The 24609-nt window shown below is 40.1% G+C and overlaps 1 protein-coding gene across 1 annotated transcript in view; it reads right to left on the bottom strand.

Moving 5' to 3' along the window:
* Positions 1–24609, bottom strand: part of LOC126188949 (aquaporin-9-like) — a 268383-nt gene that overhangs the window by 134532 nt on the left and 109242 nt on the right. Inside the window, exon 3 of the mRNA XM_049930695.1 lies at positions 7379–7516. Within this exon, the coding sequence (XP_049786652.1) occupies positions 7379–7516 (138 nt within the window). The remainder of the gene's footprint in view (positions 1–7378; positions 7517–24609) is intronic.

Here is a 24609-nt window from a genome sequence, read left to right as displayed (position 1 = left end):
TGCAACAGTGATTCATAATTTATTTCTAAATTGAACTTCCATTCATAATATAATTGCAAACTCTATAAGAAATGGTTTATCTGACCATAATGATCAAATGGCAGCAGCAGAATGTCCCATCAACCAGGTTTATCTACGAAAAGAAATATAAAAATTCACATAATTGTAAATGCTACCTCAGTTACACTATTCAGGGAGAATTTACAGGATGAAAAATGGGAATAAGTTTACCAAGGATATAAAGAAATTTAATTCTTTTCGAAAAATCTGCTTACAATGTATAGCCATAATGGAATTTCCTGGATGGAAAAATAGACAGAACAAAGTACAGACAGCCAATTGCCTATAGAGGATTGGTGAGTGGCGTACAGAAACACATACTAGAATACAGTTAACATTAGGTTTTGAGCTCTTGCTCTTTTTCTAGCAAGAGTCACACACACACACACACACACACACACACACACATACATATTTACATGCTCACTGCAATGAGACTGATTATGGATATCAGTTATCAAAAGTAGTTGTCTGGGTAGATGGAGGTGGGGAGGGTGTGGAGAAGGATGCACGAGGCCATAATGAGTAGCAGGGTAGTGTGAGGGTGTGTGAATATGTGTATTCTTACTAGAAAAAGAGCAAGAGCTCTAAAGCTAGTGATAACTGTTTTCTATTACGTGTTTCTGTGCACCCTGGACCACTCCTCTAAAGTTAAGTGGTCGCCTTTCTCTTATTTTATATAATATGGTTACATGACTATACCTAATTTTGCTTTGCAATTGTTGTCTCGAATCAAAGCTTCTAGTGCTAGAGAGAGAGAGAGAGAGACTGTTTTAATCAGAAAAATAGCTCTGATCAAGACTTAAAGATGCACTACATGTAGTGTTGGAAAATTCTTCATTCTGTCACCAAAACGGCAATAATCACATATTTTGCACGAAAAATTAAAAATTCTGAGAAGAAAGGAAAGACAATGTGGAGCATTATAAGGAACAAAATGAATAAACTCAAAAACTCACATGATACTCAACTCCCTGACTACAGTAGCAGTGATACAGATGAAACAAACTCATCTCACTGACCCCAAATTCAATTAAGGCTCCCTAATATTACCTGAAAACACAGGATCCAAACATGTGTGATTATGAGTTTGACTGGATTAGCGCTAATCATAATTTGTTCTTAAAATACTTTACTGGAGCAGCCTGCAATGGTCACTTCTGCCTATTATTGTATAACATGACTCATTCCACACTTCTGTAGACACCCTTGCAAGATAGGGTTTAATGAACATGATGCATGAATTAATGAATGAACTGAATGCTACGGCTTAAAAGATCAGTTTGCATAGTAAGTGTAGTGGCTATTCATAGAAAAATCAAGATAATAAAATGAATGTAAAACTTTTAATAATGTCCATGCACTGCCTTCTAAATAGTGTAATTACTTTACCAATGTACCTAAATATGCTGTTGAAAAGACAGTATATGGATGCCATTATCAAGTTTTCTATTCAAAAAATCATCATTAAAATTTCTACAGAGTACCAATGATTTCCCAATAGTGTTGGGTTGTCCTACAGTTAAGGTCTGAAAAAGATAGTTATGTGTACTTTGAAATCTGTAAAATGAATGAATGAATGAATGAAATTTTATTGTCGTTTAGCTATTACAGCAATTGACAAAGTCAAGTTACGTATATACAAGTTATACAGCATATATACATGGGTTAAAGATCAATATGTGACATAGGTTTTACATAAAATACAATATTTAAAATGAAATAATATGAAAACATTGCATCATAACTGATTCAGTTAAAGAAATTATGCTGCACTCTCCAAATCGGTACCACAATGATATTTTACAGTTGTAAAATTCCTGAAGTGAGTAGTATGGATTTGCAGCTAATATATACATGTTTATCACAGTTAATATTTTTAAGTTGATAAACAGTGGTTTGCAGTGGGCCAGTTTATCACTGTTTGTGATAATTCGAATTACTTTCTTCTGAAGTACCAAAATGTCCTGAAGGTGTGAGCTATTGCCCCATATTAAAAGCCCATAAGATATAATATTTTGAAAAAAAAGCAAAGTAGGCTGCCTTGCACTAATGTATTTAATATGTGGCTCCCAAGTTAGTTTAGTATCTATAACAATACCTAAGAAATTAACACTATTCTTGAAGTCTTCTGCTGGCGGATCTCTCAAACTAAATACAATCTTTTGAGTTTTACTCTCATTAAGCAGGAACCCATTAGCTCGGAACCAGACTGATGCCTGTGATATTGTGTCGTTTGCCACAGTTTGGAGGATATCAGTGTCTGAGCTGATATTGAAAAAAGTGGTATCATCTGCATAGAGAATGGAGTGAGTATTTATGTAGGATGGTAGATCGTTTGTCATTAGGATAAATAGCAGAGGTCCTAATACTGAGCCTTGTGGCACACCACACTTAACCTCAGCTAGCTGTGATCTCTGTTTACCAATACAAACAATTTGTCTACAGTTGCTGAGGAAAGATTCAAAAATGTTGTCAACTTCACTGTTTCTGATTCCGTAATAAACTACGAGGGCCGTTCAGAAAGTAACTCCGGTTGATTTAAAAAAATACACCAAGTTAAATAAAAATATTTTAATATATACATCTTACAACTACATCTTTGCACTATTTTTCTACATAGTCTCCATAGCGATTGAGGCACTTATCGTATCTCTTCACAAGCTTTGAATTTCCTTCTGCATAAAAATCACCCGCTTGTGCCTGGAGCCAGCCTGTGACCGCATTTTTGAGCTCTTCGTCGTCATCAAACCGCTGTGACCCAAGCCATTTCTTCAAATGCATGAAGAGGTGATAATCACTTGACGCCAGGTCTGGGCTGTAAGGTGGATGGTTGATAACGTCCCACTTGAAGGACTCAAGAAGGGCCGTTGTTCTGCGAGCAGAGTGAGGACGGGCGTTATCATGCAAAAAAACGATACCGGAAGTCAGCATACCACGGCGTTTGTTTTGTATAGCCCGTAGTAACTTTTTTATTGTTTCACAGTACATGACTTGATTAATGGTCGTACCACGTTCCATGAATTCAACCAACAACACCCCTTTGTCATCCCAAAACACCGTTGCCATCAGTTTTCTGGCAGAAAGATCTTGCGAGGCTTTTCTTGGTTTGGCAGGCAAATTTGAATGTGCCCACATCTTTGATTGTTCTTTTGTCTCAGGGTTCACGTACTTAATCCAGGTTTCATCACCGGTCACGATTCTGTTTAACAATGGTTCTCCTTCGTCCTCATAACGTGACAGAAAGTCTAATGCAGAGGCCATTCTTTGAGTTTTGCGGTGGTCGGTAAGAATTTTGGGCACCCATCGTGCACAGAACTTACGGTAACCCAATCTTGCTGTCACTATCTCGTACAAGATAGTCTTAGAAATCTGTGGAAAACCAGTAGACAACTCCGACATTGAGAAACGTCGATTTTCACGAACTTTTGCATCAACTGTCTGAACGAGTTCGTCAGTCACCAATGATGGTTTACCACTCCTCTCTTCATCATGAACGTTTTCTCGTCCACTTTTAAATAAACGTACCCATTCACGGACAACTCCTTCACTCATAACTCTTGGTCCGTACACGGCACAAAGCTCACGATGAATAGCTGCTGCAGAATATCCTTTGGCTGTAAAAAACCTTATGACAGCATGCACTTCACATTTGGCGGGGTTTTCTATTGCAGCACACATTTCAAACTGGCACAAAAACTAAACTAGCGCAGGTACGACGTTCACTCGACCACGGCTTGATGCCGACTGACCTGTTGAGTGCGTGAACACACAGATGGCGTCGCTACTCCCCCCACAACCCGCACTGTGACCGATCGGAGGTTACTTTCTGAACCGCCCTCGTAGTTTGTTGAGGAGTGAAATATGCTCCACAGAATCGAAGGCTTTGCTAAGATCACAAAAGGTAGCCTGAGCAAAATTTTTTCTCTCGTAAGCATTAAGCACTTTTTTAATCAGGGAGTCAATGGCATGGACTGTGGATTTGCCCTTCCTAAAGCCAAATTGTACCGCAGTAATAATGTTATTACATGTCAGATAATCACACAACTGGGAGCTGATGATGGATTCCAAAACTTTAGATACAATAGGTGTCAGGGATATTGGGCGATAGCTAGATGGGCAATTTTTGTCTCCTTTCTTGTAAATGGGCACTACCCTAGATAATTTTAATACTTCTGGGAATATTCCTTCAATTAGACATCTATTTATACATTTAGTAAGAGGATATACTATGTAGCCAATTATCTTTTTTAACATATTACAAGAAATACCATATATATCTTCACTATCAGAGGGTCTAAAGTTATTTACAAGAGTTAAAACAACATCTGGTGTGACCTCTGTTAAAAGGAATTTATCGTTCAGGGTGTAGTCTACATTATGGTATTTAATGAGATCAGCAACAGTCCCTCTTGTGGCCTCACAATGCTTTCCCTAATTTGGTTAACAGATTTTATACAATAGTTATTAAATCCGTCAGCTGAAATTACTACCTCAACTTTCTGCTTGCTTTTGGCCACTGGATTTATTATAGTCCATGCTTTTCTGCATTTATTTTTTGATGACTCAATGCTGACTAGGTTATGCTGTTTTTTGGCCTCATTTAAAGCATACTTATATTCCTTTTGTGCTCTTGAGTACCTTTGTTTAGCCATATCAGTTTTCTGAAGTCTGTAAGAATCTCTATACAACAACAACCTTCTTTTCATATTGGCTAGTTGAGCAGTATACCATGGACTCTTATCCCTATGTCTATTACTGTTACTTTTAGGGTTAACTTTACATTTGTATTGAGGGCAGTTGGTCTCGAATATATTTAAGAAATAATGAAAAAAATCTATCAAACAATGTATTGGCAGAGCCCTGAGCATTATTGTTAAACAGATGTGACCAGTCATAGTTACTGAGTGAGACCATAAAATTAGACAATTTTTCTTGCATTATTGGTCTTGTGATGACTATTTTAGGCTCTTTAAACTCCTTATACTCCATGTTAGGCCAATCTGTACCTATTTTTACCCAAACTGAGTCACGGTCCGAGAAATCGAAGACAGCTACATCTGAAGACAGTAACTCTCTATTGACATTTGTAAGTACCGTATGTTGTCGAGACAAGCAGACTGTCTTGTGGGTTTGCAGTTCGTAAAAATGAAGTTGAATTGTCGTAACAGGTTTTTAAATTCATTTACAGTGTGCACATCTTTGTTTACATCAAATGCGGCATTGATGTCACCACCAATCACAATACTATATTTCTTCCACTGAGGACTAAGAAAGAAATTTAGTAAAGTCTCAAGTTTTTCTAAAAATATTAATGGACTTCCATCTGGTGATCTATAAAGAGATACAATATCAATTTTTAATTGATCCAGATATACACCTGTGGCTTCAAAATGTATCTCACAGCACAAAAATCCTAGATCTAGTTCATTACTACAATTTATTAATCCCTTCTTAATGTAAATTGATACACCCCAATGAATATGTTGCTCTCTGCTAAAACTGTTTGCTAAGTGGAAATAATCTAGTACATGAAAAGATATTTCATTTCCTTTACACCAGTGCTGACTTAAGCATAATGCATCAAATAAGTTCTCATTTGTAAATTCATTTAAAATTATGTGTTTTCCACTTATACTTTCAATATTGAGATAACCTATCTTGAAAGACAAAGTTGGTGAGTGGTTTTTGTTAATGGGGCATTCATCATTATTGCTATATTTCTCTCTAGTGTTACTGACATTTATTATATTATTCTTATCTTTAATCTGGTCATCCAGTGTGAATGTGGGCATAGCTGTTGGTCTCAGCCCTTCTTTGCTACCTCTAAAAAAGAGTTTTCCTTAAATCTAAGTGGTATTGACTTAGAGCTCTCGATTTTTGTTATGCCTAACTCATTGACTAGTTTTATGATTTCATTACTCACATACTTCTTTCCGAGTTGATTCAGATGGAGACCATGAACAGTGTGAAATCTTGTACCTAAGTTAGTTATGTTTACAAAACAGACATTTTTAAAGTATTTACAAATTTTCTTCATTTCTTCATTTACTCTTGTCACTTCGACATTCACACACGACCAGGATGGAAGATCATGCCAAAATGGTATTGAAAATGGTATTTGCACTGAAAGGTCACAGTTTTTTTCCAGATATCATACTGATTCAACTGGTGAGACTTTGGACACTCTTTCACTCCTTAACTAGCAAACACATGTCAGTACCTCACACTGTAAATTTTCGTTCACATAAATACTGCTTTCATCCTGGCTTGAATCTACTCAGCAAAACAGCTTAGAACATTGATACCCAATACCTTCAATGGTATTTCATGTTTAACTAATGTGTTCACAAATATAAAACTAAAAGATCCTTCCATTCAGAACTAAGAGGTATGACTGTGAGGCCTGAGGCTGGATGAATAAATAAAAGAATTGCATTTACTCTCTGCACTTTGTTAAAAACAGCAGGGTGTGGTGAACTTCCATTAACATCCATTTAAAGTTTTGTTCCAGCTCGTATTTTTTGGAAGGGGGTTGGGGGAGGGCTGGAGAGACATTGTCTTCCAACATAAAAAATCAATTATTGGTATAAAGAAACTGCTTGTTTTTTTTTATATGTAATTCTATAGAGAAACATTTGTAATTTAGAGGAATGACTTTGCAAATTATTTAACTTCATACATATTATTTATGAAATGGAAAAAATACCAATGTGTACCATGTTGTATCAGCAGTATGAATATGGCAAAGAGCCTTCTACCCCCATGACACCCCGTGAACACTGCTTCATTATGTCTAAAATTTTTCATATAAGTGCCATTTATCTGTTTCTTTATTACTCATTAAATGTATGAGCAGTTACTAATTTTTCGTATCAAGTTTTAAAGTATTTCTTGTTCTGTATGTTTAAGCAGCATGTATATTATAGTGTGGGTCTTCACACATATATAAAATTGACAGATATATTACCCGTTGGCACTCTCACTAGTACCTGCTACTTTTGTTATTTAATACTACAAAGCTAACTGTCCATCACTGGTGTTATAATATGTAATATATTATATTAAATCATTGTTATTATGATACAGATATTGTTGTGGATTGGATATCAAGAAGCTGTCTCTTACATTTACATCTCAGGATTATCTACTGGAGTTACAAGTGTGTAATACATTCTAAGTATTTGTTTTTTCAGTAGTTAAAATGTACAAATTTGTTTGAATTATGATGTAAAATTTACAGATTCATGCAATATGTACTGTCTGAAGCTACTGGTCAATTTATTATCTAATAAACATAAATCCAACATTCATTTACCCAGGTACACAATATATGCAAATGCTGCACCTAAAAAGCAACCAAGGTACTGTGCAGGAAAATAATGTAGACAATCCTTCCATGGCTTTTTACCAATGACACAAAATGCTAGTGTCACTGCTGGATTCAGATGTGAGCCTGAAAAATAATACAAAATAAGTGTTATTCTTACTACACATTAATTGGACATTAACATATATCGGAATGAAATGAAATGAAACTTAATGAAATGATGTAACTACTATCACCTTAAAACATAATTTTGAAGCTTTTAAAATTAGTTAGAATTTATTTGCGATTGATATTTGAAAATTATGGCAAATAAATTTGTCATATAAGTTGTAAAACCATGTACTGAAATTAAGAGTGTAGTTAATGAACAACACCAATTAACACCAAAAAATGACTTTATTAAATGAACACAACAAAACCACATATGGAATTAAACTTCATTATGGACTGAATATCAAAGTTTCTTGAATAACACAATATTTCATTAGGAAGGACCCTTCAAGTTGTGAATTTTTCAGTACTCACAAATATTTAATTCAGGTACTGACAAGATGGAGAACTGGATCTCAGACCTACAAATTACTAGATAATGACACCTAATTGCTACATCAGACTGGATGACACCCATGGCAAAGGGACTGTCAGAAATTGATACAGAGCTCTGTGGGAAATGATTAAAAACTAACTAATGTTTTTAAGTGAAATTCAGGGCTCAGCAATGTCACCTGTGATTTAAGTTCTTTAGCAAATTATTTTGGAAAAGAAGATAATGTAATAATAGGGGTTAACTCTAATAGTTTTGACTGTAACCTTATTTATACAGCTTAGGTGGACATCATGCACACTGCTGTAAAAGCTGCACACACTAGTGTTATATTAGTGGATAGGAAAAAAATATACTGTAATCACCAAGATATGGTAAGAGAAAACATACATAAAAGTTATGGAAATGTACAAACATTCAGAGCCAGTGGCTCCTACTTCTGGTGGAAGGGTTGAAAGGAAAGGAAGAGGAATGCAGGAAAAGGAGGTGAGGCTTAGGAAATGGGACGAGTTATAGAAAAGTCACCCAGAACCCTGGGACAGGGTAGGCTTACTGAATGATATGAGAAGGAAAAACACTAATGTGAATACTGTGCCATTCTATTAGTGGCATGATAAGCTCTTGATGAAGTTTTCTATGGAATGTGTTAACACACAGGTTGAAAAAAAAAGGAGGGGGGGGGAGGTCATACATAGATTTGAGATTTGATTGATACCTTCCCCATCATTTGGCAACATCTTGCACAGCATGATTTTAGTTAGAGGCTACTTGCATGCCTGATTGTCAGAGGCATCCAATCGGACCCAAGTTAGATAGTTAGTTAGTTTCATATTCTGTGGATCATTTGTACAATCAATTGAAATGATGTGGGACAAGTCATTTTACATTTACATTACACATTCATATGTAAATATGGCTAGATGGTGATCTACAAACTAAACTTATGTTTGTTTTAGCACTGTTGTGAATTAATAATTCCTATCCATGACAATTTACACATTACAAAATTAGAAATTCTTCTGTAGAATAGAAAGTATTATCAAGGAGAAACTTTTTCATTTTGTTTTCAGGTTGTCTAACTGACATTTTATATCACTGTACACATGATCAAAAATTGTGGTGGCAGCAGTGTGCATCTTTTTGTGCTAAAGACAATGGAGCAACGAATGTCATTTTTTCTTTTGATATTGTAATTATGTACAGCATTCTTCTTTTTGAATTGTTGTAGATTATTTACTACAAACTTCACCTGGGAATAAATATGCTGTGAAGCAGTAGTCACACTGCCTAACTCCTTAAACAGATATATACAAGATGATCATGGATGAGCACCACATATTATTCTTACAGCTCTTTTTTGAACAGTGAAGTAGTATCCTTTGTAGCACAGTGATTTCCTACCTTCCCTACAGAGTTTTCAGAGAAAATTAATTCAAAAGCAGAAGTGCAGAATAATTACAGTAACAGTTGTAACATCTAGTAGAAAAACAAAATACTGCACCTCTGACAAAACTACAAATTTTAAAGGAAATGCATTTAGAATAGAAGCAGAACTGCAGAATAATTACAGTAACAGTTGTAACATCTAGTAGAAAAACAAAATACTGCACCTCTGACAAAACTACAAATTTTAAAGGAAATATCAAAAGCATCATACATAAAAAGGATGAATTTCTCATGTCTATTCAGGAAAATGAGAAGATAGATGGAATTTTTGCACAGTTGTACATATCTGAACATCAGATGGAAATTACTGAAATTTAAGAGAGTCACCTTGATCGTTATAAGCTAATATTGTACTACAATAGAGCCAATAAGAAGAAAGGGGCTGTGGTTAAAAGTTAATGAATATTTTACTGAACAATTTTTTGAATGATCTTTACACCCAGGTATTTGTGTGAGATGAGTAATTAGCTGAAACTTCCTGGCAGATTAAAACTGTGTGCCGGACCGAGACTCGAACTCGGGACCTTTGTCTTTCGCGGGCAAGTGCTCTACCAACTGAGCTACCCAAGCACGACTCACGCCCCGTCCTCACAGCTTTACTTCTGCCAGTACCTCGTCTCCTACCATCCAAACTTTACAGAAGCTCTCCTGCGAACCTTGCAGAACTAACACTCCTGAAAGAAAGGATATTGCGGAGACATGGCTTAGCCACAGCCTGGGGGATGTTTCCAGAATGAGATTTTCACTCTGCAGCGGAGTGTGTGCTGATATTAAACTTCCTGGCAGATTAAAACTGTGTGCCGGACCGAGACTCGAACTCGGAACCTTTGCCTTTCACGGGCAAGTGCTCTACCAACTGAGCTACCCAAGCACGACTCACGCCCCGTCCTCACAGCTTTACTTCTGCCAGTACCTCGTCTCCTACCTTCCAAACTTTACAGAAGCTCTCCTGTGAACCTTGCAGAACTAGCACTCCTGAAAGAAAGGATATTGCGGAGACATGGCTTAGCCACAGCCTGGGGGATGTTTCCAGAATGAGATTTTCACTCTGCAGCAGAGTGTGCACTGATATGAAACTTCTTGGCAGATTAAAACTGTGTGCCGGACCGAGACTCGAACTCGGGACCTTTGCCTTTCGCGGGCAAGTGCTCTACCAACTGAGCTACCCAAGCACAACTCACACCCCGTCCTCACAGCTTTACTTCTGCCAGTACCTCGTCTCCTACCTTCCAAACTTTACAGAAGCTCAGTTGGTAGAGCACTTGCCCATGAAAGGCAAAGGTCTCGAGTTCGAGTCTCGGTCCGGCACACAGTTTTAATCTGTGTGCCGGACCGAGACTCGAACTCGGGACCTTTGCCTTTCGCGGGCAAGTGCTCTACCAACTGAGCTACCCAAGCACAACTCACACCCCGTCCTCACAGCTTTACTTCTGCCAGTACCTCGTCTCCTACCTTCCAAACTTTACAGAAGCTCAGTTGGTAGAGCACTTGCCCATGAAAGGCAAAGGTCTCGAGTTCGAGTCTCAAACCGGCACAAAGTTTTAATCTGCCAGGAAGTTTTATATCAGCGCACACTCTGCTGCAGAGTGAAAATCTCATTCTGGAAACATCCCCCAGGCTGTGGCTAAGCCATGTCTCCGCAATATCCTTTCTTTCAGGAGTGCTAGTTCTGCAAGGTTCGCAGGAGAGCTTCTGTAAGTTTGGAAGGTAGGAGACGAGGTACTGGCAGAAGTAAAGCTGTGAGGATGGGGCATGAGTCGTGCTTGGGTAGCTCAGTTGGTAGAGCACTTGCCCGCGAAAGGCAAAGGTCCCGAGTTCGAGTCTCGGTCCAGCACACAGTTTTAATCTGCCAGGAAGTTTCATATCAGTGCACACTCTGCTGCAGATTGAAAATCTCATTCTGGAGTAATTAGCTAATTGAAATTGAAGCTATAATATATGACTTTTCTGCAATTTTTCTCGAAATGCACAATTTTACATTCTGTTCACTTGATTGCTAATATTTGTGTCATTTTGAAATCTTATCAGCCTAGATATTTGTGCAGTATTTTTCCTGACTGTTCACCTATGCAACAGTCCTAATTTATTTTAATAGCCAACCACACAATCTAGTTCCCCGGCAATGCTGAATAAAAAGACTGCTGAGAGAACAACAGCCATCCAGCTTGGAGCATTTTCTATGTATTAATGGAGTTAAAAAATGTTGCAGAATGAATAATGTAACTAACTGGCCACTGCTGCCACTGACACAGCTGTGGACTGAGGAGGCAGCCACTGGTAGCGAGCAGCCAACAGTGTGACAATAATGTGTCAGAATTCTAATAATAGCAGTGGCACAAAGTGCTGATAGATTAATTATATTCTGAGTTCTGTACTGTACTGCAAACTGATCAGAACCTAGCCAGTTTTGATTCATGTTGTCTTTAATGTACTTACATGACTTCATGACAGCTTGGACGCAAACAACATTAGATATGCATAGAACTGGAAGAAAATATGTCACTGTGTTATATTTATAATTTGTGACTTGCAATTGGTACATTGCTTTTATTGGAGAAACTTTATGTATAGAAGTTTAGGGCTGAGTAGTCCTCATTCATTGGCTATTTAGAATCTTTATGAAGATGAGACAGTTTACTTACTCTTAGAAGAGGCTAGATGCTCTGTGAAAGATACAAATTTTGTGATCATAATAGTTCCAACTTCTCTCCACACTGAGCATGAAGTCAGATAACTGCAAGAATGTCCAGGACTAGATAACTGACATAGTTAGCAATTACTAAGGGACATATTTTAGACCCCTTTGTGTGGAATCTCCTTGGACTGATGACTCTAGCTAGATGTGACCAAGTGTGCATGGGCTGTCAGTGAATTATAGAGCTACTCACTCAGAATAAGTTAGAGCCTATAGATATGAGATACACCAAAAGCCCAGTTCCCATTTAGAAAGTTATTTTTAATGTGTGATACTGTGCATATGTAGACATCTGTCAGGGATGACTGATTAATATGAATGTTTGAAAATATCTTAAGTCAAATCACTTTACAAGAAAAAAAGGGTGGGGTAACAGTAATATGGAAAGCATAGGTTGCTACTCATCGTATAGAAGAGGTGTTGAGTCACAGACGTACAACAGTTCTTTCTCCTTGTGTCTATCTGTGACTCAGTGCCTCCTCCATGTGGTAAGAAGCTATCTATCCTTTTCATTTCATTACATTACTATACTACACTTTATCTACAATATAATAAAAAATAGAATACTGCATATATAAAACTATAAGTTTATTTTGAATCTAATAATATACTTATTATTTAGAATAGTCTGCTTGATTAGCTGGGTGGTAACATGCTTGCCTCTCATTCAAGCAGGCCCGGGTTCGAGTCCCGGTCGGGTTGGAGATTTTTCTCCACTTAAGGACTGGGTGTTGTGTTATCATCATCATTTCATCCTCATCACTGGCACACAAAGCGCCCAATGTGGCCTCGAATGAAATAAGACTTGCACTTGGCGGCTGAAATTCCCTGAATAGGGGCCTCCCACCCAACAATGCCATTCACTCATTTCATTTATTTAGAGTAAAGGAGATGACTCATCTAAAGGCAGAAGCACTGCTTTGTTGACAGATACACACACACACATAAAAGGAACAGAGTTTTACTTTGCTAGCTTTTGGAATGGAATTCCTTTCCCAACTGTAGGAGAAACATGCGATCTCGTGCACCCGCATGCACGCGCGCGCGCACACACACACACACACACACACACACACACACACACACACACACACACACACTCATGATCACATACCTTTCTCCCTAACTTCTTCTGCTCATTCGATTGCTAGCTCTTTCTTGGCCCACAGTGAGGTGGGGTGCAGTGTGGGGTGGGTTGGGTTGAGGTGAGGGATGGAGAGAGGTGGGAGGCAGGGAGTGTGTTGGAGGGGGGGGGGGGGGGCAGTGCCTAGTGGTTGTGGTAGAATGGGGATGTGTCAGTGCGATAGTTAGGGGTGCAGGTAGAGGTGGCACATGGAAGACGGCTGAGCACTTGAGGCATCGTGGGTAGGATGTCCCTCATTTCAGAGCATGATGATAGATAACCAAAGCCCTGATGAAGGACATGGTTCAGTCGTTCCACTCCCGGGTGGTATTGGGCCACAAGAGGTATGCTTCTTTGTGGTTGGATCTGTCAAACTATTGCCAAAAGAAGGCAGACCACCCAGTGGCATAACATGCAGCAGAGCAGAACATGTGAGATTTCAGTGGCTCCTTCATGACCCATGCCATCTGGATCCTTCCCACCATCACCAGCTTTTCTGAGCTGTGCAGATGGGAGCTATCCTTATAGCACATTCTTTGCTCCTGTAACGTCCCTGGCCTAAACCTAAGGTAACACTGTCCTTCCACCCCCCACCAACCCCCAGTCTGTGAAATCGAGTGCTCAGTATTCTACCACATGCCCCCTCTACCTGCACCTCTACCTGGCCCACAGACAGCTCCCCATTCTGCCATGAGTCCCTTCCCCCCAAACCCCTCCCTGCCTCCTGCCTCTCTCCATCCCTCATCCCACCCCACACTGCAATTCCACCTCACCCCAGTACACTCACCATGGGCCAGGAAAGAGCTGGAGAGCTTGGAGGCGAATGAGCACAATGTAGAGAGACAGGGATGTGCATGTGAGTGTGAGTGAGAGTGAGAGAGAGAGAGTGTGTGTGTGTGTGTGTGTGTGTGGTGTGTGTGTGTGTGTGTGTGTACAGCTTGAGAAAGGAATTCCATTGTGAAAGCTGGCAAAGTAAAGTTCTGTACCTTCTGTGTGCGTATCTGTCATGACGCAGTGCTTCTGCCTTTAGGTGAGTCATCCCCTTTGTTCCTAAATAATTTGTTATTCTCAACCAGAACTTTCCATACATTACAATAATATACTTAGCTTCTCTCAGTATGAGTTTATGTTTCAGAATTTCTACAGTCAAGCTTGTTGAGACATGGCAAAAAGGTGTACAACTGTTTTGGCAATAAAGGAAAACATTTGTCCAGCACTGGTTTATCTTGCAAATGCATTTGATATGAGATCCCACACCTTTATTACAAGGAAAATCCACCTCTCTAGATATGACAGAATGCTCTGTGCCCAATGCAATCTCATTTAAACAATAGGAAACAATTAGTGAATACAAATATTCAAAAGTCAGACTTTCTTCTAGTTACATTGGGCATGTCTACGAAATCTATTCTTGGATCTTTTCTATTCATCATGTATATAAATGACTTATTCACAATTATTTCACATTACACAGTGTTATACAGGGATGACACAACAATCATTGTAACTGGTAGCAACTTTGAAAATGTGTAATATAGTGTAGAGCGGTGATGGAGAGATGTACCACTTGGTTTCAGGCAAATGTACTACAGACAAGCGAGATGTGCCCTCGGAATCTTTTGCGGTGGCATGACTGGATAAAGTCATCTTGTTTTCAAGCCATGTCAATTCCAATAAAATTCTTGGGGCTAGCTCCGCTGTCATCATCAGGAGTAAAACTACTGACTGCCTGGAGTAGGATTAAAAATGAAGATATTACATTCCATCTGAATGTTGCCAGTTACAATAACAGAATAGCAAAACTATAATGATTTTACATAGGCCAAAAATTTGTATTACATATATGGTCCAGTCACATTAATGTACAGCATCAACTTGCAATAACCATTCACAGATGGCAGATGGCAGCACTAATAATTGAGTATATATAAAGCAGGTTGAGGAAGGTGAAAAACATACATTGCTGTACTGCAGAAAAGGAGTGAATTATCTAGCATCCAAGAGGCTTTCAGAATAAGGGTGGAAGTATTTCCTAAATGGCTAAGTTTGTAAACTGTTTGTGTGCTGTCATGGTTAAAGCATGCCATGCATGGCAAAATAGTGCTGTTCAAAACCGGTACTGAGCCAACTGTGGTGCACCATGAGCCACAGATGACAGGAGTGAAAGATGACTGTGAAGACGTGCATGGGCAAACAGATGTGCAGCGATTGAGCAACTGACTGCCCAGATGAACCAAGGGCTACCAACAGTGACCCCTCTATGACTGTTCAGTGAACATTGCTGCTTTTGGGCCTCCTAATTCATGCACACCCCCCCCATGAACCATGGACCTTGCCGTTGGTGGGGAGGCTTGCGTGCCTCAGCGATACAGATGGCCGTACCGTAGGTGCAACCACAACGGAGGGGTATCTGTTGAGAGGCCAGACAAACATGTGGTTCCTGAAGAGGGGCAGCAGCCTTTTCAGTAGTTGCAGGGGCAACAGTCTGGATGATTGACTGATCTGGCCTTGTAACATTAACCAAAACGGCCTTGCTGTGCTGGTACTGCGAACGGCTGAAAGCAAGGGGAAACTACAGCCGTAATTTTTCCCGAGGACATGCAGCTCTACTGTATGATTAAATGATGATGGCGTCCTCTTGGGTAAAATATTCCGGAGGTAAAATAGTCCCCCATTCGGATCTCCGGGCGGGGACTACTCAAGAGGACGTCGTTATCAGGAGAAAGAAAACTGGCGTTCTACGGATCGGAGCGTGGAATGTCAGATCACTTAATCGGGCAGGTAGGTTAGAAAATTTAAAAAGGGAGATGGATAGGTTAAAGTTAGATATTGTGGGAATTAGTGAAGTTCGGTGGCAGGAGGAACAAGACTTTTGGTCAGGTGATTACAGGGTTATAAATACAAAATCAAATAGGGGTAATGCAGGAGTAGGTTTAATAATGAATAAAAAAATAGGAGTGCGGGTTAGCTACTACAAACAGCATAGTGAACGCATTATTGTGGCCAAGATAGACACAAAGCCCATGCCTACTACAGTAGTACAAGTTTATATGCCAACTAGCTCTGCAGATGATGAAGAAATAGATGAAATGTATGACGAGATAAAAGAAATTATTCAGGTAGTGAAGGGAGACGAAAATTTAATAGTCATGGGTGACTGGAATTCATCAGTAGGAAAAGGGAGAGAAGGAAACATAGTAGGTGAATATGGATTGGGGCTAAGAAATGAAAGAGGAAGCCGTCTGGTAGAATTTTGCACAGAGCATAACTTAATCATAGCTAACACTTGGTTCAAGAACCATGAAAGGAGGCTGTATACATGGAAGAAGCCTGGAGATACTGACAGGTTTCAGATAGATTATATAATGGTAAGACAGAGATTTAGGAACCAGGTTTTAAATTGTAAGACATTTCCAGGGGCAGATGTAGATTCTGACCACAATCTATTGGTTATGAACTGCAGATTGAAACTGAAGAAACTGCAAAAAGGTGGGAATTTAAGGAGATGGGACCTGGATAAACTGAAAGAACCAGAGGTTGTACAGAGTTTCAGGGAGAGCATAAGGGAACAATTGACAGGAATGGGGGAAAGAAATACAGTAGAAGAAGAATGGGTAGCTCTGAGGGATGAAGTGGTGAAGGCAGCAGACGATCAAGTAGGTAAAAAGACGCGGGCTAATAGAAATCCTTGGGTAACAGAAGAAATATTGAATTTAATTGATGAAAGGAGAAAATATAAAAATGCAGTAAATGAAGCAGGCAAAAAGGAATACAAACGTCTCAAAAATGAAATCGACAGGAAGTGCAAAATGGCTAAGCAGGGATGGCTAGAGGACAAATGTAAGGATGTAGAGGCTTGTCTCACTAGGGGTAAGATAGATACTGCCTACAGGAAAATTAAAGAGACCTTTGGAGAGAAGAGAACCACTTGTATGAATATCAAGAGCTCAGATGGCAACCCAGTTCTAAGCAAAGAAGGGAAAGCAGATAGGTGGAAGGAGTATATAGAGGGTTTATACAAGGGCGATGTACTTGAGGACAATATTATGGAAATGGAAGAGGATGTAGATGAAGATGAAATGGGAGATAAGATACTGCGTGAAGAGTTTGACAGAGCACTGAAAGACCTGAGACAAAACAAGGCCCCGGGAGTAGACAACATTCCATTAGAACTACTGATGGCCTCGGGAGAGCCAGTCATGACAAAACTCTACCATCTGGTGAGCACGATGTATGAGACAGGCGAAATACCCTCAGACTTTAAGAAGAATATAATAATTCCAATCCCAAAGAAAGCAGGTGTTGACAGATGTGAAAGTTACCGAACTATCAGTTTAATAAGTCACAGCTGCAAAATACTAACGCGAATTCTTTACAGACGAATGGAAAAACTGGTAGAAGCTGACCTCGGGGAAGATCAGTTTGGATTCCGTAGAAATGTTGGAACACGTGAGGCAATACTGACCTTACGACTTATCTTGGAAGAAAGATTAAGAAAAGGCAAACCTACATTTCTAGCATTTGTAGACTTAGAGAAAGCTTTTGACAATGTTGACTGGAATACTCTCTTTCAAATTCTGAAGGTGGCAGGGGTAAAATACAGGGAGCGAAAGGCTATTTACAATTTGTACAGAAACCAGATGGCAGTTATAAGAGTCGAGGGGCATGAAAGGGAAGCAGTGGTTGGGAAAGGAGTGAGACAGGGTTGTAGCCTCTCCCCGATGTTATTCAATCTGTATATTGAGCAAGCAGTAAAGGAAACAAAAGAAAAATTCGGAGTAGGTATTAAAATTCATGGAGAAGAAGTAAAAACTTTGAGGTTCGCCGATGACATTGTAATTCTGTCAGAGACAGCAAAGGACTTGGAAGAGCAGTTGAACGGAATGGACAGTGTCTTGAAAGGAGGATATAAGATGAACATCAACAAAAACAAAACGAGGATAATGGAATGTAGTCAAATTAAGTCGGGTGATGCTGAGGGAATTAGATTAGGAAATGAGACACTTAAAGTAGTAAAGGAGTTTTGCTATTTAGGGAGTAAAATAACCGATGATGGTCGAAGTAGAGAGGATATAAAATGTAGACTGGCAATGGCAAGGAAAGCGTTTCTGAAGAAGAGAAATTTGTTAACATCGAATATAGATTTAGGTGTCAGGAAGTCGTTTCTGAAAGTATTTGTATGGAGTGTAGCCATGTATGGAAGTGAGACATGGACGATAACTAGTTTGGACAAGAAGAGAATAGAAGCTTTCGAAATGTGGTGCTACAGAAGAATGCTGAAGATAAAGTGGGTAGATCACGTAACTAATGAGGAGGTATTGAATAGGATTGGGGAGAAGAGAAGTTTGTGGCACAACTTGACTAGAAGAAGGGATCGGTTGGTAGGACATATTCTGAGGCATCGAGGGATCACAAATTTAGCATTGGAGGGCAGCGTGGAGGGTAAAAATCGTAGAGGGAGACCAAGAGATCAATACACTAAGCAGATTCAGAAAGATGTAGGTTGCAGTAGGTACTGGGAGATGAAGAAGCTTGCACAGGATAGAGTAGCATGGAGAGCTGCATCAAACCAGTCTCAGGACTGAAGACCACAACAACAACAACAACAATTCATGCACTCATGCTGACTGTAGTTCATTGGTGATGAAGACTGGAATTTGCATGACGATACTGCAAATGGATGTTCACTGAGTGATGACAGATGGCCTTTTCAGATGAATCATGTTTTACACTCCATTGGACTGAAAGAAATTACCCTAAAACAATAGTCAGGAGGGTCCGGGGAGATAACACTATGGTCTGGGGATTGTTTCATGGCATTCCCTGAGTGATCTTGTCATTCCAGAAGGCATAATGGATCAATATAAGTATGCATCTATCCTTGGGGACCATGTCCACCCCTGTATGTAGTATCTATCAGCAGGACAATGCAACACATCGCACAGCTTACAGTGTACACGTGTGGTTAAAAGAGTACCAGGATGAGTTTACTGTACTCTCCCGACCACCAAACTCCCCAGATTTAAACCCTGTCATGAAACTGTGGGACCACCTCAATCAGGCTGTTAAAGGCCATGGATCCTCAACTGAGAAATCAGAGCAGCTGGCTATGGCATTGGATCTGGCATGGCTCCACATCCCTGTTGGTGCCTTCCAGAACCTCACTAACTCTCTTCCTGCACATCTTGCAGTGGCCTGCACTGCGAAAGATGGTTATTCAGATTTTTGACAGAGGTCACAGTAACATGGCTGGACAGTGTAGTATCATGTATGATCTGCCTGCTGTACAAGCTGAGAAGCTGCATCAGTAACAAATTCTTATTAAAAATCTTGAATGCTTGGCATTCTGTAGCTTGTAAATATTTGTTAAAGGGCAACCCACTGTCAGTGGCATCTGACACAGAGGACAACAAACTGTTGTATGCATATTGATATCTACCCTATAACAATGTTGGGGTTGGGTTGTTTGGGGGAGGAGACAAGACAGCGAGGTCATCGATCTCATCGGTTTACAGAAGGATGGCTAAGGAAGTCGGCCGTGCCCTTTCAAAGGAACCATCCTGGCATTTGCCTGGAGCGATTTAGGAAAATCATGGAAAACCTAAATCATCAGGATGGCTGGACGCGAGATTGAACTGTCATCCTCCTGAATGCGAGTCCAGTGTGTATAACAATGTATTAATGACAGCAAAAACATAAGTTTACTTGGATATTATGTATATTTCAATGACATGCATGTGCAAATTGATGTTTCAGCCAGAAAGCATACAAAAATAATGATGATTAAAATCTAATTATATATATGTTTATGTTAATATGATGTAATATGAAATTTGGCATACATCACAGTAGACAGGTTGTCATGTATGTTACTGCTGTAAAATATTAAATGGTGACATTTCTTGCTCACACTGGACACAACTGTCTTACAATCTAAGTGTGGAACTGAGAGGTCAGCCAAAGAGTCTATATTATATGTCTCTTGTTATTCCTGTTATATATATCTTTGACATGTATTCACGTATGCAGAAATCCCATGCTTGGACAATTATAATGTAAGGGTAGAATACCCACAGTATAAAAATGAAAAATATCTACAAATAGACAAAAATTGTTGTTGGTCGACACAAACAATATACTGCACAAGACGATCACAATGCAAAATCTGTGTCTACCACAAAATGAGGTTGTCCATTAGGACCTGAATCAAATATATCACATCACATCAAATTAGTCAACTTTACATGCAGGAGATGGAGAGAACTCTGAATTGAACTTCTTCTGTTAAAATGCTGGGAAAGTTCTGTATATACAACTTATTCTGTAACTCTGTCCCATCTGGTGAGAGGTGGGAGCAAATAATGCACCCAGGAACAGAGTCACATTTGATCATTTTGGTGGTCCAAGTGTTATTGTGTGGGGAGGCATAATGTTGCATGGGTGTAAGGACCTCCAAATCATTGAACAAGATACACTCATCAGACAACATTATTGTGACACTGTATTCCTTCCTCGTTCCAGTGGTGCATTCAGCCCCAACTTCATTTTTATTGATGACAATGCATGACCGCATCGAACTAGGCAGGTGGAGTCCTTGGAACGAGAAGATATTCAGTGAATGGACTGGCCTGTCTGTTTCCCTCCATTAAATCCCATCAAGCATATGTGGGATGTATTGGGGAGATGTATTGAAGCACGTCCACATGCACCAATGACAGACAAGCATTTGTCAATCATGCTGGTGGAGGCATGAAATGCCCTACCAGAAGAAATTACTAACCTGGTGCCCAGCATGGGAGCACATTGCAGAATATGCACTGCTGTCCTTGGTGATCACACACCCTATCACAAACCACGTTCCACCTTTTGTATAGTCCACTGTCATAAATCATGTTGACTTCAGTGTAATTATTGTCTTTGAATAAAAGTGTCAGTTCCATTCATCTCATTGCACATTTAAGTTACCTTCTGTGCCGTACTGTATCAGTTCTTTCTATGTATGGTTCAAGGTTGATTGACCTATCAAACAATGGAAAATCCAGGATGGAATGTAACAATCTAATGAAAAGGATAGTTGCTACTCACCATATGGTGGAGATGCTGAGTCTCAGAAAGGCACAACAAAAAGACTGTTGGAAAATTAGCTTTCGGCCAACAAGGCCTTTGTTAAAACCAGACAACATACACACACCCTCACATACACACTCATGCAAATGCAACTTACACACACACGACCCCAGTCTTTGGCAGCTGGAGCCAGACACTGAGCAGCAGCACATTATAGGGAGGCAACTGAGTGGGGGTAAGGAGGAGGCTGGGGCGGGAAGGTGGAGGGATATCAGGGTAGGGATGGGGACGGTAAAGTGCTGCTGACAGTTTGAAGGGATGAGGTGCAGAGTAGGGCAGCTATGTTCAGTCAGGAGGTTAGATGAAGGTCAGGGGAGAGAGAGGTGGGGAGAAGCACACACGGAGAGAAGTAAAAAGACAGCATGCATTGGTGAAATAGAGGGCTGTGTAGTGGTGGAATGAAAATAGGGAAGGGGCTAGGTGGCTAAGGATAATGATTAGAAGGTTGAGGCCAGGAGGGTTACAGGAACGTAGGATACATTGCAGGGAGAGTTCCAACCTGCGCAATTCAGAAAAGCTGGTGTTGGTGTGAAGGATCCAGATGGAACAGGCTGTGAAGCACTCACTGAAATGAAGGACATCGTGCTGGGTGATGTGCTCAGCAACAGGGTGGTCCAGTTGTTTCTTGCCCAGTTTGTCAGTGGCCATTCATGCAAACAGACAATTGTCGGTTGCCATGTCCACGCAGAATGCAGCACAGTGGTTGCAGTTTATCTTGTATCCCTCTCCCTCCCGTTCTCAGAATCCTCCTTACACCCACCCGGTTGTCCCTTATAATGTGCTGCTGCTCACAGTCTGGCTTCAGCTACCGCAAACTGTGGTTATGTGTGTGTGAGTTGTGTTTGCATGAGTGAGTGTGTTTTTTTTTTATTTTTGAAAGAGGCCTTCCTGGCCAAACGCTGACTTTCTGATTGCTGTGCCTTTCTGTGATTCATCATCTCCTCTGTATGGTGAGCAGCAACCAACTTCTTCATTATATTGTTTCACTGACCTATGTTACTTGAGTGTGACACATCATGTGAAATTTACTTTTGTCCTTAAAGTTTGCACACCAGTATATTTTGGCAATTATTATTGTAGTTATTGTTGTTTACCAAATAATTTATTGAGTGAAACAGCTTGCATGTAAAATGCTCAAAGGTGAATAAATCAAAATTTTAGTCAATGAAAAATCTTCAGCATACAATTAAATGTTGCATATATTAACATAAATTACTTTTCAATTAAAAAAGGATTAACCTTCGCTGATGACCAAACATACTCTGGTGTCCAGGACAACTATGTAAATTATTGATGAAAGTATGTATGTACACACACATACATAGTCTCTTTTTCTCTGTCTGTTTGTCTCCAGCCAAAGCAAAGACCCCTTGTCCATTACTCTATTCCACCGCCAGTGTAAACAGAAAACTAATTTTGACTACAAGAAGTTGTTTAAAGTGTCACTTTATGTGCCTAATTGATGTGCCTTAGTCTGACATGACACTCAGGTCAAGGATATTTTACTGTTCCTGACAAGACCAGTATCACTGTCAGTGTCAGAGGCTGAGTACCATTACTGAGACTGTAAAGACATAAAGATAGCAAGGAATGGCACAATCCTTACCTATTCATTGCTGAAAATATTAATTATTTTTAATGTTGCATAATTACTATCAAAAAACATCCTAACATGACAGAGTAATTTGAGTTTGCCTCACCAGATGAATATAATATTATTCAACAACATGATGATGATAGAGATTCCTTCTCACCACAAAGAGGAGACATTATGTCGCAGTCAGGCACAATGAAAAAGACTGCTTAATATTTCAGCTTTTAAAGAAAAACATCCTTCTTCTGAAACAGAAAACACACCCCCCATTCACATAAGCGCAACTCACACAAACACGGCTACTGTCTCCAGGTACTGAGGCCTGACTGTGGATTGTGATTGTATCTTATGTGAGCAGCAATCTGCTGGGGAGGGTGGTGGAGATAAGGAGGAGGCGTGGCATGGGGTGGGGAGAAGGTGTGATAGCAGGGAAAGGTAGGGGAAGATACTGTTCTGTCTATGGGAGCATGCAGGGACATGGTGGGACAGGGGCGAGGAGAGAAGTAGAGAAGGGGAAACGACTAGTAGGGCATTGGTGGGGTAGAAGGCATGTATAATGCTGGAGTGGAAGCAGGAAAGGGGATAGGGACCAGCATAGGTTGAGGCCATGGTGTTACAGGAACAAAAGATATGTTTTAGGGAGAGTTCCCTCCTGTGCAGTTCAGAGAAGCTGGTGTTGATAAGAAGAATCCAGATTGCACAACCTGTGAAGCAGTCATTGAAGTGAAGCACATGATGTTTGGCATCATGTTCAGCAACATATCAGCTGTCTTTTGGCCACAGTTTGGCAGGTGCCATTCATACAGGGTCCGGCATAAAAAACTCCCCGATTACAAAGTAACGTGCAGCGGACAGTAGAAGGAGCAGAGTGGTGGGGGGCGCGTCGTTACGTAGCTGCCTACGTGCCGTTTTCAGTGTACGCCATGGCGTGGTCTGGTGAACATCGTGCCTTCGTAGTGGAAGATTTTATTCAAAATGGCGAATCGCTTATTAATACTCAACGTGCTTTTCGCGTTCGCTTTGCGCTCGGACGACGGGACCCTGTTCCCGATAAGAAAACAATTTATTCTTGGGTTGCTAACTTTCGTGAGACAGGTTCCGCATTAAAAAGGAAACCACCTGGACGACACGGACTGCAACAGGCCCCGGAAATGTTGATGCAGTTAGAGCTTCAGTTCAACAATCTCCTCGACGATCCGCTAAAAAGCATGCGGCGGCATTACGGATATCTGATCGAAGTGTGAGAAGAATCTTGCATCGAGATCTTAAAATGCATCCTTACAAACTTGTAACTACGCAAGAACTGAGTGAACGAGACTATGGTGTCCGTGTAAGTTTGTGCCAAGACCTTCTTCGGAACATTCGTCCCAACGATATTGTGATTTTTTCTGATGAAGCACACTTTCACCTTGCCGGAACAGTTAACAGCCAAAATTGCAGGTACTGGTGTGAACACAATCCCCAAGAACTTCATCAACGACCACTTCATAGCCCTAAAGTAACAGTATGGTGTGCTGTTTACAATTCCGGAGTGATCGGTCCTTACTTTTTCGAAGAAAATGACAGGAATTTAACCGTCAACAGTGAACGCTATTGTGCCATGCTCCGCGACTTTCTCCAACCGCAACTAAGGGAGCTTTTTGGTGAAATAGAGAACGTGTGGTTCCAGCAAGATGGTGCTACAGCCCAC

Source organism: Schistocerca cancellata, chromosome 5 (assembly GCF_023864275.1).
Source record: "Schistocerca cancellata isolate TAMUIC-IGC-003103 chromosome 5, iqSchCanc2.1, whole genome shotgun sequence".
Taxonomy (NCBI): Eukaryota; Metazoa; Arthropoda; class Insecta; order Orthoptera; family Acrididae; genus Schistocerca; species Schistocerca cancellata.
This window is presented reverse-complemented; position numbering and strand designations above follow the sequence as displayed.